Below are 15,323 nucleotides of genomic sequence, written 5' to 3'. Positions count from 1 at the left end.
CTATATTAAATTAAACTACATCTCATAAATATGAAATGTTAATATTGTATTTTCCATTATCACTTGTGTTGTGATTACTATTAATCATTGCACATCAAAAGAAAGCTAAGTGATTTTTCCCTATGTTGATGAAATTCTTAAGGAAGAAGGATATTGCTTTCTGTGATGCAATATTCTTTAATGCTTCCTCTAGTATTTCTTACGTGCACTCAAAGATGTTATTTTCAGCATGTGCATTGTTTCTAAGGCATCCTGATGAAGAACATAGTATTTTGGAGATAACAGTTTGTTATTTGAATATTTAGGATAGATATCAGACTATGTTCATGGGAAAATTAAGAGGCTCTAGGTACTGACTTATTATGGAAAATTAATTTTCTTTAATCTCATAATATTTTTATATGTTTCTGGAAGCAAGTAAATAATACCTTGTTTTTAATGGTAATTTTTGTAAACGAATAAAGGTTTTTTTCCTTTATAGAAACCCATAGGGATGTCATGGTAGTACATTGATTTTGAGTATATATAGGTGTAGATGAATCATCACAACAGAAATACTTCTCATTGTGGTTTTCTTTTTCTTTTTCTTTTTTTTTAAATTGGCCACACCACATGGCTTGCAGGATCTTAGTTCCCCAACCAGGGATTGAACCTGGGCCACCACAGTGAAAGTGCCGAGTCCTAACCACTGGGCAGCCAGGGAATTCCCTATGTGTGTTTAGTTCTATAGTGTGCTGATTTTCCCCAGAGTGCTTTTCAGTGTTTAAAACATTTAAAATATGCTGTTAGACTGAGTTAGAATGACTATCCATTGGGTGACTGTGTACAGTACAAAGGCTGACTTCTCTGAATTCCTATGATAATCTAAGAATATTCTCCAGATTATTTGAACATAAGTCAAAGTATGAATCAGTATTCATTTTAGCATGATGTGTATTTCTAATCATTTATTAAACTTTTTGAGATGTGTGTTATGTATTTGAAAATGTATTACCCCAACTTCTACTTCATCTACTTTTTCTCCTATATATGTAAAATTTTGGCCATATAATTCATTTGGAGATATATTTATTTAGCCTATTTTATTAAAATTTACTCTCTTCATTTTTTTGTTTATTTATACATTTAAATTTTAATTGAGAATTTGTTAGATTCCAGGCAGCTGTAACAATATACAGAGTCCCTGTCCTTATGGAGTTTGGAGGTATATTTAATTAAGCCTATTTTATTAAAAAGAGATAGCCTAATTTCTTCATTTATTTACTCACTCAGTCGAATAGTAATTGAGAACTTGTTAGATACCAGGCACCTGTGAACAATAGAGTCACTGTTCTCATGATATTTATGTTCTAGGTAGGGAATTAGACCAAAAAAAAAAATGTGTAGGGAACTTCAGGTACTTTTAAGTCCTAAAAGAAAATAAAATAGATGATGAGGTAGAAGAATGGGAGTTCCTTACTAGCTAGGATGGGCAGGAGATGCTTCTTTGAGAAGATGACATTTGAACTGAGATCTGAATGATGAGAAAGAGCTACCACATGACTATCTGGGGAGGAGAGTGTGGTAAGCTGAGGGACCAATAAATGGAATTAGCGTGGCATGTTTGAAGGGCAGAAAGAAAAGGCTAGTATGACTAGAGTTTAGTGAATGAGGGAAAGAATTGTAGATGAGGTTCTTGGGAAGGAATTTTGATTTTCCTTCTAAATGCAATGGTAAACAATTGGAGGGTTTTAATTAGAGATGTTACGTGATTAATGCTCTAAAAAGTTTTCTCTGGTGGCTCTATAGTGAAGGCAAGAGTAGAATCTGGGGTACCAATTTAGAAGCTATTAGAGTAGTAGACGTTGATCGTGCCTTGAATTAGTGGTGGATATAAAGAGAGAGAAGTGAATGGGATAAAATGGGGGTAGAGCTGATAGGATTTGTTGATGGGAAATGAAAAGTCTGAGCGAAAAAAGTCACCAACAGTGATTCCTAAGATTTAAGTCTGAAAAATTGGATAGATGATGGTATGAGTAACTGAGATGCGTCACACTGGAGAGGATCATGGTGGGGCAGAAGTTATCTTGTTGGGTGTCTTAAATTTGTCATAAGAGAGTTCAGGGCTAGAGAGTTGTGTGTGTGTGTGTGTGTGTGTGTATAGATAGGCAGGTATAAAGAAAATCTATATAGATGTATGTACGTATGTGTGTATATAAAATCAGTATTTTATTGAACAGATAGTGTTTAAAACATTGGGATTGAATGAAATCCCTAAGAGAGATTCTAGGTGGAGAAGAGAAGTTGGCTGAGGATCAAATCTTGGAGTACTCCAGCATGTAGAGATCCAACAGAGAAGGAGTGGGAGCAACTCATGCCATCAGAGGGAGCCCACGAGGGTGATGACTTGGAAGCCTAGAGAAAAAAATGTTTTAGGGAGGGAGTGGTTCAACGTGTCATGCATTTCTGAGAGTTAGAACAAGATCAAGACAGAACTGACAATAGCATTCGGCACCTTGGAGATTTCTGGTGACGTTGACAAGATCTGTTTTGGTGGCATATGTGTGAAAGGTGTTGCGAGTGGGTTGTGGAGAGAATAAGATGTGAGGAAGTGATGATAACAAGGAAAGCCAGTTCATTCTTGGAGGTTTAAGGTTAGTGAACCATAATACCGGCAGAAATCCTTGGGTCCAGAAAGGATTCTATTGGACTGAGCCATATTAAAACATTTGTATGCAGATAGGAGTATTAATTAATTCTGAAATTACTTCATCTAATATGACAACATTCTATACTTAAATTTATTTAGAATACTGTGTTTCAAAACTACAGCTATGCCAGTTGAATATAGAAACTGAGTTTTAAAGAATATAGTTCAAAATAATTAAATCTGTAATATTAGAAAGCCCATTTTTAGGCATATAAAAAAGTAAAATTTCAGATCTGTCTTCCTGAAAATAATTTTACAATTTTATAAACAGTTCTTCATCATGTTATGTAAGTAGAGAGTAAAGGCAATAATATACTTGCTGTCCATATTTATTATTTATCTAGCATTGGGAGTTAGAGAGAGTATACCAGGAGGAGAGTACCTCATTTCCAGATCGTTCAGGGCCTTGTAGACCAAGCTGTGGACTTTAGTTTTAACATAGGAGCAAAGGGGAGACTGGGGAAGGGATTTAGCAGATGAGTGTTATAATTTGCACTTCCAAAGATCACTCAGGCTTTTTTTTTTTTAATATAATTTAAAAAATAAGTTTCTTTATTTTTTGGCTGTGTTTAGTTTTCATTGCTGGGCGTGGGCTTTCTCTAGTTGAGGCGAGCAGGGGCTACTCTTCATTGCGGTGCGTGGGCTTCTCGTTGCGGTGGCGTCTCTTCTTACGGAGCAGGGGCTCTAGGCGTGTGGGCTTCAGTAGTTGTGGCTCACGGGCTCAGTAGTTGCAGCTCGCGGGCTTTAGAGTGCAGGCTCAGTAATTGTAGTACACGGGCTTAGTTCCTCTGCAGCATGTGGGATCTTCCTGGACCAGGGCTTGAACCGTGTCCCCTGCATTGGCAGGTGGATTCTTAACTACTGCGCCACCAGCGAAGTCCCACGCTTCTTTTTTTGTAATTGTAGTACAATACACATTAACATGAAATTTACCACTTTAACCATTTTAAACTATATAACTTAGTGCTATTAATTACATTTACAGTGTTGTGCAACCATCACTATCCAGTTCCAGAACTTTTTCATCACCTCAAATGGAGACCCTGTACCCATTAAGCCGTCACTCCCCATTCCTTGTCAGACTTCTTTAGTGGAGCAAGGTTAGGACGGGGAAGACTAGTTAGAGGTTTTTGTAGTAGTCTAGGTAAAAGATACTGGTTGGATTATGATGATGGCAGAAAAATATGGAAAATTTCTCTATTTTTTTCTTTTAACTTTTTACCCAATTTGAACCCTCGTAAATTTGTAAAGTAATGTAAGCTGTTATGTTTTCCTAGGTGTCCTTCAGATGATGCAGACAAGAATTGGGGCTTTACAGGGAGCTGTTGATAGGTACTGTTGTTCATTTTGTAAATGAATGAAATGGAAAGATTTTTATCCATTGATAGTTTGAAGATGATTTTGTCACTCCTCTTTCTGTTTTTCCTTTAGGATGAAAGCAAAAATTGTTGAGCCATACAATAAAATAGTAGCCCGTACTGCTCAACTAGCAAGACTTCAGGTAGGTCCTCACTTGTCATTTCTTTGTACTTTTACTTCATTTTGTCTTTATAAGCGAGCAAATTTCAAGAGAATGAATTCTGAGGAAGTAAGAGAATATGAGAGAAAACGGGAAAAATACTAAAGAACTTTAAAAGAAGATATTCAGTTTAAAAAATAAAAATCTAAACTACTATTAAAGTGAATTATTTTCACTCTTATTATATCAGTGTATTACTAACTTTTTAGAGTTCAAAATTATTTCTCTTAATAGAGAACAGGAAGAAACCTTTTATCCTTACAGTTTGCTATGATCCAATGTAAGGAACCCAAACCTATAACTTCTGTAATACAGCAGTCCCCAACCTTTTTGGCACCAGAGACCGGTTTCGTGGAAGACAGTTTTTCCACGGACCGGGGAGGTGGGGGTGGGGGGATGGTTTCACATGATTCAAGCGCATTATGTTTATTGTGCACTTTATTTCTGCTATTGTTACATTGTACTATATAATGAAATGATTATACAACTCACCATAATACAGGATCCGTGGGAGCCCTGAGCTTGTTTGCCTGCAACTAGTTGGTCCCATCTGGGGGTGATGGGAGACAGTGACACCTGAAGTGTGTGGCTTATGTCTAGTCTACTCTGTAGTCTTGTTTTGATTGCTGTCACTGCAGAAAACCCTGCTTCACAAAGATAGGATGTTGGAAACAGAAACAGGCTTTTCGGTGCTTTCATGGCAATCTCAGGATATCCCACCTTGACTTTAATCCAGAATGTATGGAGATTTGAAGTTGTCTCAAGCATACTTTTAAGGCCACCATCATTTACAATCTCAAGCAGTTGATCTTCTTCTAGCACAAAGTCGATTCACTGGACTTATTCACAAATGGGTCGCAGATCCACTCCTTCCCAATTCGGGGGTCTTTTGTGGCTGGGAAGTAATGCTCAAACTCTTTTGAAAGCTGAGATGGGTGATCATGCACCAGCTGGGGGGAAGAAGGCCCTGGCTCAGCCTCTTTCAAAATCTCTGCTAATATTTGAAACATGTCAAAAATCCTAGTGTTCACTCATTGCCCCCATAATTCCAGTTTGGCTTTGAATGCAGCCATTTTATCTGCCAACTTGAACACAGTGGTGGTTCTCTCCTGAAGTGACGGATTGAGTTTGTTGAGCAGGTTGAATATGTCACACAAGTAAGCAAGTTTTGTGACCCCATTCTGTGGCACTGAAATGTGCTGCCAGGGGTGACTGTTTTTCTAAAAGAAATCTCTGGAGTGGCTCTCATAACTCAAAAACTCTGGCCAGTGATTACCTTTAGAAAGCCATCTCACTTCTGTGTATAAGAGAAGACGTGTGTGCTCTGTGTCCATCTCCTCACAGAGCTGCACAAACAGACGTGAGTTAAGGGCATGTACTTTAATGTGGTTGATAATTTTAATCACATCCTGCAAAACGTTAAGTTCAGGTGACATTTTTCGGCTAGCCAGCATTTCCCTATGGATGACACAGTGTGTAGACTCACATTCAGAAGCAACCTCTTTGACCCAAGTGGTGAAACCAGAAAGCCATCCAGTCATGGCAGCCGCTCTGTCTGTGCATATATCGACACAAAATGACCAATTCACTTTTCCTGATATGTAATCATTCAAAGACTTGAAAGAGTTCTGCAGCTATTGTGTTGGTTGTCAACAAAAGTGCACATAACATAACCTCATGCACATCCTCCTGAAAGACATAACGCACAAAAACAAGCATTGTTGCCTTGTTGTCAACACCAGCAGACTCGTCAACCTGGATTGCATACCATGGTGACTCATTAATCCTCTCTAACAATTGTGCCTCAGTATCCTTTGCTGTTTCATCAATTCGTCTAGTTATGGTACTAGCCAAAAGAGGAACACGTGCCACGTTTGAACTGCAGCCTCTCCTAAAAGTTCATGACAGATGTCCTTAGCAGCAGGCAGGCTCAACTCTTCACCAATGGTAAAGGGCTTTTTCTTAAAGATTTATTTATTTATTATTTATTTAGTTAGTTTATTTTTGGCTGCGTCGGGTCTTAGTCGCGGCACGCAGGATCTTCATTGAGGTACGCGGGATCTTTCATTGCAGCGCGCCGGCTCTTTGTTGCAGTGCACAGGTTTCTCTCTAGTTGTGGCGTGCAGGTTTTCTATTCTCTAGCTGTGGCGCGCAGGCTCCAGGGCGTGTGGGCTCTGTAGTTTGCGGCACATAGGCTCTCTAGTTGAGGCGCGCAAGCTCAGTACTTGCAGTGTGCGGGCTTAGTTGCCCTGCAGCATATGGGATCTCAGTTCCCCGACCAGAGATCGAACCCGTGTCCCCTGCATTGTAAGGTGGATTCTTTACCACTGGACCGCCAGGGAAGCCCAGTAAAGGGCTTCTTCTTAGAGTCTTCTGCTGTCTCATCATTGGGTTTTTCCCCCCTTTCAAAAAAGCTCTCCAGCGACATTTGTTTTTTCCTCATTTTGGCTAGGGTTAGCTTGTGGGCTTACCCACACTGTGACTGAGAGAAGTGCACAGTGCAGGAAAGAGGTGCGGACAGAAGTGGTAAATAAAATAATGGGCAGGCCATGCGCAGACTGAAATAAGTGTCAGTTTCTGACTTAAAGCCTGCCACCACATGCAGTTGTACAATTGAAGTACATCAACTCACTTGCCACTGTAAAGCCTGCCACCAGATGCAGCTTAATTGTCACTTTCCACTCACTGGTAGAGTTTTGATATGAGTCTGCAAGCAGTTGTTTTATTACGGTCTCTGTGTAGTCAGACCTCTCTGTTAATGATAATCTGTATTTGCAGCCACTCCCCAGAGCTAGCATCACTGCGTCAGCTCCACTACAGGTCATCGGGCATTAGATTCTCATAAGGAGCGCACAGCCTAGATCCCTCACATGCGCAGTTCACAGCAGGGTTTGCGCTCCTATGAGAATCTGATGCTGCCACTGATCTGACAGGAGGCGGAGCTCAGGTGGCAATGTGAGCGATGGGGAGCGACTGTAAGTACAGATGAAGCTTCGCTCACTCACCCACCGCTCACCTCCTGCTGTGTGGCCCGGTTCCTAACAGGCCACAGACCGGTTCCGGTCCGTGGCCTGGGACTGGGGACCCCAGCTATAATAGATGTTTTAGTATTTTAATCTTTGCTATTTCTGGGTCAGTTTTTGTCAATTGACCTTTCTTCTTGTTATGGGTTTTATTTTTATGCTTCTTTTCATGCTTGGTAATTTTTGATTTTATACTGGAAAGGTGTGTTTTGTGTTCAGGGGTCTGGATTTTAAAAAATTTCCTTGAAATGGTGTTGGACTTTATTCTTCACAGTTAAGTTACTTGAAATTAGTCTGATCTTTTTGAGGATTGGTTTTAAATATTTATTTATTTATTTAGCTGCATTGGGTCTTAGTCGCGGCTTTCAGGATCTTTGCGGCATGTGGGATCTTTGCTGCAGCATGAGGGACCTTTTGTTGCGGTGTGCGGGCTTCTCTCTAGTTGTGGTGCATAGGCTCAGTAGTTGCAGCACGTGGGCTCTCTAGTTGTGGCACGCGGGCTTAGTTGCCCCCTGGCATGTGGGATCTTAGTTTCCTGACAAGGGATCGAACTCACGTCCCCTGCATTGGAAGGAGGATTCTTAACCACTGGACCACCAGGGAAGTCCCCAAGGATTGGTTTTAAATCTTTGTTAGTGCAGGTTCAGAGCATCCTTTAGCCTAGCGGTAGTTTAGCCATGTTTACTACTAGGTCTTTCCACTATGAGCTCTGTGCATTGTTTCAGTGTTTCTTTCCTTGTGTTTCCTCTTACACATGCACAAATTGGCACTTAGCCAGAGACTTGAGGCCATCTTTCTGCACATCTCCCCAACCTCTCCTTCCTGGCCAGTTCTCTGCCCATAGACTCTAGCTCCTTTTGGCTTTCCTGAAATCTGATCTGTTTCCACACTTCAGAGAGACTGTCATGTTCTGTTTGCCTTTGCTCTGCTTCAGCTAGAAAATTGTCTTCCGGCAGTAAATTGGGATAGTTGTTAAGCTCATTTTCTTTATTTTCTTTCTCCTGTGCTATTTTTCAGTATCTGTTGTCTGAAAATTTTATTTCATGTATTTTGTTCAGTTTTCTAGTTGTTTAAGATGGGAGGGTAAATTCTGCCCTATTATTCCATCATTGTTAGAAGTAGAAATTGCCTTCATTAAAAAAAATTGAATTATAAGCCACATACTATAAAATTCACCACTTTAAAGTACACGTTTAAGTGTTGACTGAGTGGTTTTTACTATATTCACAGGGTTGTGCAATCATCACTGCTGTCTAATGCCAAAACATTTTCATTACTCCAGAAAGAAACCTTAGGCTCAGTAGTAATCACTCCTCCTACCCCCTTACCCCTTGCCCCTCCCCAGCTTTCTAATCTGCTGTCTGTCTGTGGATTTGCCTATGCTGGATATTTCATATAAATGCGTCATACATTGTGTGGCATTATTTTGTCTGGCTTCTTTCACTTACCGTAATGTTTTCAAGGTTTATCCATGTTGTAGCATGTGTCAGTACTTCATTCCTTTTTATGACCAAATAATATTCCATTGTACGGATATACCACATTTTTGTTTATCCATTTATTTTGCTTGCCTATCAGTTGATAGATACTTGTTTCCGCTTACTGGCTATTATGAATAAAAACTGTTACAAACATTTGTGAACAAGTTTTTGTGTGACGTGTTTTTTTCGGTTATCTTGGGTATATACCTGAGAATATATATGCTAGGTCATATGCTAACTCTCTTTAACATTTTGATGTATCGAATCAATATATGAACACCTTAAACTTAAACAATGTTCTATGTCAATTATATTTCAGCAGAGCTGGAAAAAACTTTTTGAGCAGTGCCAAACTGTTTTCCAAAGCAGCTGTACCATTTTACATTCCTATCAGCTATATATGAGGGTTTCAATTTCTTTCTCACCAAGACTTGTTTTCTTTTTAATATAGCCATCCTATTGGTTATGAAGTACTATCTCGTTGTTTTGATATGAATTTCCCCAATGACTAATGATACTGAGCATCTTTTATTGTGCCTATCGGCCATTTGTATATATTCTCTGGAGAAATGTCTATTCATATCTTTTGCTCATTTTTAAAATGAATTATTTGTCTATTCCCTCTCTCCCTCCCTTCCTTTCTATACTTGGCATATTGTGTTCTGGCTTCCAATTTAGTTGTTGAGAAGCTGTCATTCTGACCTGGTCTTTTGAAGGTAATCTGCAGGTTTCCTCTGGTTTCTTTTTTAAAAATTATTTATTTACTTATTTTAACATCTTTATTGGAGTATAATTGCTTTACATTGTTGTGTTAGTTGCTGCTGTATAACAAAGTGAATCAGCTATACATATACATAATATCCCTATATCCCCTCCCTCTTGCATCTCCCTCCCACCCTTGCTATCCCACCCCTGTAGGTGGTCACAAAGCACGAGCTGATCACCCTGTGCTATGTGGCTGCTTCCCACTAGCTATCTATTTTACATTTGGTAGTGTATATATGTCAATGCCACTCTCTTACTTCGTCTCAGCTTATGCTTCCCCCTCACTGTGTTCTCATGTCCATTCTCTATGTCTGCATCTTTATTCCTGTACTGCCCCTAGGTTCTTCAAAACCATTTTTTTTTCTTTTTTTAGATTCCATATATATGTGTTAGCATATGATATTTGTTTTTCTCTTTGATTTCCTTCAGTTTCAGAATGGTTTCTTTTTATTCTTTTCATGTGCAATTTGTTTTTCTTCTTCCATCTGTGAGTTTATCTCTCTCATCATTTCTGAGCTGTGCTTTCTTCAAGTATGTATCATTCTCTCTCTCCTTTGTCTTCGATTCTGATTAAATGTACACTCAACTTTCTTTATCATCTAAGTCACTTACCCTCTTTTCCTTACTTTACATTTTTTTTCCTTTCCTTGCTGTTCTCTGGAGTTTTTTCTGATTGGTTATCTACTTCATTAATTTATTCCTGACCACTTCCTGTGGTTAAAATAGTCGATTATTATTTTGCTAAGTTTTGGTTATTGTATGTTTTATTTTTAGAAGTTCTATGTTTCTTTTCCTAAAGTGCTATATGACCTATTTCTTGTTCCCTGATTTTGATTTCTTTGAATATATTCTGCTGAAGTATTCTGTTGCCTTACTCTGGTAGGTATAGTATTTGTAGTCTTTGTGGGTATGTTTATCTTGGTGGTGCTTGCTGGTTCTGTCTAATGGAGTCCAGTTTTCCTGGGTGCCTGGTTATTTTTTGCTGTGTGTTGGACATTTTATTTGAAAAGTTATTTTTTAGAATATTTGAGTCCTTCAGAGAGGATTTGTTTTGTTTTTCTATGGCAGCAGAATTCGTTACCAGTCCAAGAACAACATTAAATTAATCAATTTTAACTCTCCTCCTCCACTTTGTCTCAGAGGCTATCAAAATGTAGGATCTAATTTTCCAGGACTAGCAAGTGATCTCAGATTACAAGTGGATTTGCTTCCTTTCTCTTGGGGTTCACTGTGCTTTACTCTTGGCTTGGTGTTTGTATCCATACTATCATTTCTTTGATGCTTTTGAGACATTTTTACATTTTATACAACAGTTTTAGTTCTTAATGGTAAGCTAAAAATATAGTCTGCCATTATTTTATTATTATTAATTAATTAATTAATTTTTTGTGTGCGTTGGGTCTTCATTGCTGCGTATGGGCTTTCTCTAGTTGTGGCAAGCGGGGGCTACTCTTCATTGCAGTGTGTGGGCATCTCATTGCGGTGGCTTCTCTTGTTGTGGAGCACGGGCTCCAGGCACGCGGGCCTCAGTAGTTGTGGCATGCAGGCTCAGTAGTTGGGGCTCGTGGGCTCTACAGCACAGGCTCAGTAGTTGTGGCGCATGGGCCCAGTTGCTCCGTTACATGTGGGATCCTCCCGGACTGAGGCTCAAACCCATGTCACCTGCATTGGCGGGCGGGTCCTTAACCACTGCACCACCAGGGAAGTCCTAGTCTGCCATTATTAAAAATAAGAAACTTACGTGTCTTCTCTTTTTTATAAAATAAACATCAGATTATTTTTTTCCCCTGATAAAATTATTCAGTACTTCCTTAACACAAAAGAGAATGAAGTCTTAAGTCCTAAATGTGGCATGTAAGTCCCTTCATGTTATTGCCTCTACTTGCTTTTTATCAACTTTACCTTTTGTCATTCTAAAAAATTTATTATGGATACTAATCACACTGAACTACTTACTGTTCCTAAGTGTGCTGGAGATTCTCACATTCATTCCTTTGCACATTTTTTTCCCTAACTCAGAATGTTCTAGTCACTCAGCAGATTCTAGTCAACTCGTCTGTGAAGTCCTCTCCTGCCCTTCTGACAGAGCAGAATATTTACTTAATTTACTTTATTTTATTTTTTTGGTCGCAGTGTGCAGCATGTGGGATCTTAGTTCCCCGACCATGGGTCAAACACGCGCCCCCTGCATGGGAAGCGTGGAGTTTTAACCACTGGACTGCCCGGGAAGTCCCAGAATGTTTATTTTTTAATTTTTTCATTTCTTTAATATCCTGTAGATGTTTCCATTATAATACTTTCTACATAATTTTTCCCTTCCTCAATACTCTCCTATAAGACTAAGCTCCTTGAAGGCTATGATAATATTTTAATATTTGAATGTCTAGCCTTAGCGTAGTGTTATGTACCATATTAAATGCTTAAGAAATGAGTTAAATAATTTGTTCCTTGGTCTGTGCCTTAGTTGTAATGTTTTTAAAAAATATGTAGCATATGTGACTCAACATATATAATACTAAAAAATTTTAATGGACTTATAAATATCTCCTATAACAATCTGAGAAATATAGCATGTGAGAAGAGTTTGAATGTCAGTCTTTTTCAGAAGGATGAGAGATACAGGTTATTTCAGAGATAACCACTTAAGGGTATGTGGGGCAGTGAGGATACATAGAAACCTGTCTTAACAGTCAAAGAGGTATCGTGGGACAGTGGAATATGGCTTGGCCTACAATAATATCCTAACAATCACCCTTTCCTATAACTCAGGTCCTGCATCTCTGTCTGCTACTTTTTCTTACTGCCACTATGGATTAACCCTCATTCTCCTTTTCACTTGCTCCTTGTTTCACTCTTGGCTTTTTTGTCTCAAGGCTTCTGCTCTATCCTATACACCCACTTTCCTAAAGAGAACAGTGTCTGTTTGTAACAGTTTTGGGCAGTTCTTGCACGAGACAGTGTGATAGGTCACTGGTGATAGACTTTGTGGCATAGCATTGAGCTGGCATTGTTTCTCTGATCTAGTCAGCTGTGGCTAAGGTCACAAGGTCATATGACCTGAAATACCATGAACCACATATAAGGAGCTGCCCAAGCTACTTTCCTGAAGAAAGGGTGTGGGCACTGCAAGTCCTGCTCAGAGCGTTAGAGCTAATGTTTTACTTTTATGCTGAAATATACATTAAAACATTACTTCCATAGTTAAGTTGGGATTTAAATATTGCTTTTGAGATTAACTTTTTCATTTTGTACTAAAAATCATGGCCTTAAGTTAACTGGAATTCTTTTTTTTTATATACTGTATTTTGACTTTTTTTTTGCCATCTAATTATTCCCTTTATTTATTTTATTTTTTACATCTTTATTGGAGTATAATTGCTTTACAATGGTGTGTTAGTTTCGGCTTTATAACAAAGTGAATCAGTTACACATATACATATGTTCCCATATCTCTTCCCTCTTGCATCTCCCTCCCTCCCACCCTCCCTATCCCACCCCTCTAAGTGGTCACAAAGCACCAAGCTGATCTCCCTGTGCCATGCGGCTGCTTCCCACTAGCTATCTATTTTATGTTTGGTAGTGTATATATGTCCATGCCACTCTCTCGCTTTGTCGCAGCTTACCCTACCCCCTCCCCATATCCTCAAGTCCATTCTCTAGTAGGTCTGTGTCTTTATTCCTGTGTTACCCCTAGGTTCTTCATGACATTTTTTTTTCTTAAATTCTCTATATATGTGTTAGCGTACGGTATTTGTCTTTCTCTTTCTGACTTACTTCACTCTGTATGATAGACTCTAGGTCCATCCACCTCATTACAAATAGCTCAATTTCCTTTCTTTTTATGGCTGAGTAATATTCCATTGTATATATGTGCCATATCTTCTTTATCCATTCATCCGATGATGGACACTTAGGTTGTTTCCATGTCCTGGCTATTGTAAATAGAGCTGCAATGAACATTTTGGTACATGACTCTTTTTGAATTATGGTTTTCTCAGGATATATGCCCAGTAGTGGGATTGCTGGGTCATATGGTAGTTCTATTTGTAGTTTTTTAAGGAACCTCCATACTGTTCTCCATAGTGGCTGTACCAATTCACATTCCCACCAGCAGTGCAAGAGTGTTCCCTTTTCTCCACACCCTCTCCAGCATTTATTGTTTCTAGATTTTTTGATGATGGCCATTCTGACTGGTATGAGATGATATCCCATTGTAGTTTTGATTTGCATTTCTCTAATGATTAATGATGTTGAGGATTCTTTCGTGTGTTTGTTGGCAGTCTGTATATCTTCTTTGGAGAAATGTCTATTTAGGTCTTCTGCCCATTTTTGGATTGGGTTGTTTGTTTTTTTTGTTATTGAGCTGCATGAGCTGCTTATAAATTTTGGAGATTAATCCTTTGTCAGTTGCTTCATTTGCAAATATTTTCTCCCATTCTGAGGGTTGTCTGTTGATCTTGTTTATGGTTTCCTTTGCTGTGCAAAAACTTTTACATTTCATTAGGTCCCATTTGTTTATTTTTATTTCCATTTCTCTAGGAGGTGGGTCAAAAAGGATCTTGCTGTGATTTATGTCAGAGTGTTCTGCCTATGCTTTGCTCTAAGAGTTAGATAGTTTCTGGCCTTACATTTAGGTCTTTAATCCATTTTGAGCTTATTTTTGTGTATGGTGTTAGGGAGTGATCTAATCTCATAATTTTACATGTACCTGTCCAGTTTTCCCAACACCACTTATTGAAGAGGCTGTCCTTTCTCCACTGTACACTCCTGCCTCCTTTATCAAAGATAAGGTGACCATATGTGCGTGGGTTTATCTCTGGGTTTTCTATCCTGTTCCATTGATCTGTATTTCTGTTTTTGTGCCAATACCATACTGTCTTGATTACTGTAGCTTTGTAGTATAGTCTGAAGTCAGGGAGCCTGATTCCTCCAGCTCCGTTTTTCGTTCTCAAGATTGCTTTGGCTATTCGGGGTCTTTTGTGTTTCCATACAAATTGTGAAATTTTTTGTTCTAGTTCTGTGAAAAATGCCATTGGTAGTTTGATAGGGATTGCATTGAATCTGTAGATTGCTTTGGGTAGTAGAGTCATTTTCACATTGTTGATTCTTCCAATCCAAGAACATGGTATATCTCTCCATCTATTTATATCATCTTTAATTTCTTTCATCAGTGTCTTATAATTTTCTGCATACAGGTCTTTTGTCTCCTTAGGTAGGTTTATTCCTGGGTATTTTATTCTTTTTGTTGCAGTGGTAAATGGGAGTGTTTTCTTGATTTCACTTTCAGATTTTTCATCCTTAGTGTATAGGAATGCCAGAGATTTCTGTGCATTAAGTTTGTATCCTGCAACTTTACCAAATTCATTGATTAGCTCTAGTAGTTTTCTAGTAGCATCTTTAGGATTCTCTATATATAGTATTATAGTTTTCTAGTAGCATCTTTAGGATTCTCTATATATAGTATTATGTCATCTGCAAACAGTGACAGCTTTACTTTTTCTTTTCGGATTTGGATTCCCTTTACTTCCTTTTCTTCTCTGATTGCTGTGGCTAAAACTTCCAAAACTATGTTGTGTAAGAGTGGTGCGAGTGGACAACCTTGTCTTGTTCCTGGTCTTAGCGGAAATGCTTTCAGTTTTTCACCATTGAGAATGATGTTTGCTGTGGGTTTGTCATATATGGCCTTTATTATGTTGAGAAAAGTTCCCGCTGTGCCTACTTTCTGCAGGGTTTTTATCATAAATGGGTGTTGAATTTTGTTGAAAGCTTTCTCTGCATCTATTGAGATGATCACATATGGTTTTTCTCCTTCAGTTTGTTAATATGGTTTATCACACTGATTGATT

The 15,323-nt window shown here is 38.6% G+C and overlaps 1 protein-coding gene across 2 annotated transcripts in view; it reads left to right on the top strand.

The window, feature by feature from the left end:
• Positions 1–15,323, top strand: part of COG5 (component of oligomeric golgi complex 5) — a 283,326-nt gene that overhangs the window by 10,192 nt on the left and 257,811 nt on the right. For both annotated transcript variants that reach the window (XM_060157278.1, XM_060157277.1), the window contains exons 4-5: positions 3,967–4,021; positions 4,121–4,190. In XM_060157278.1, the coding sequence (XP_060013261.1) occupies positions 3,967–4,021; positions 4,121–4,190 (125 nt within the window). The remainder of the gene's footprint in view (positions 1–3,966; positions 4,022–4,120; positions 4,191–15,323) is intronic.

Source organism: Lagenorhynchus albirostris, chromosome 8 (assembly GCF_949774975.1).
Source record: "Lagenorhynchus albirostris chromosome 8, mLagAlb1.1, whole genome shotgun sequence".
In the NCBI taxonomy this organism is placed as follows: domain Eukaryota; kingdom Metazoa; phylum Chordata; class Mammalia; order Artiodactyla; family Delphinidae; genus Lagenorhynchus; species Lagenorhynchus albirostris.
Note: the sequence above shows the minus strand (reverse complement) of the source record. Positions and strands in the feature narration are given on the sequence as shown.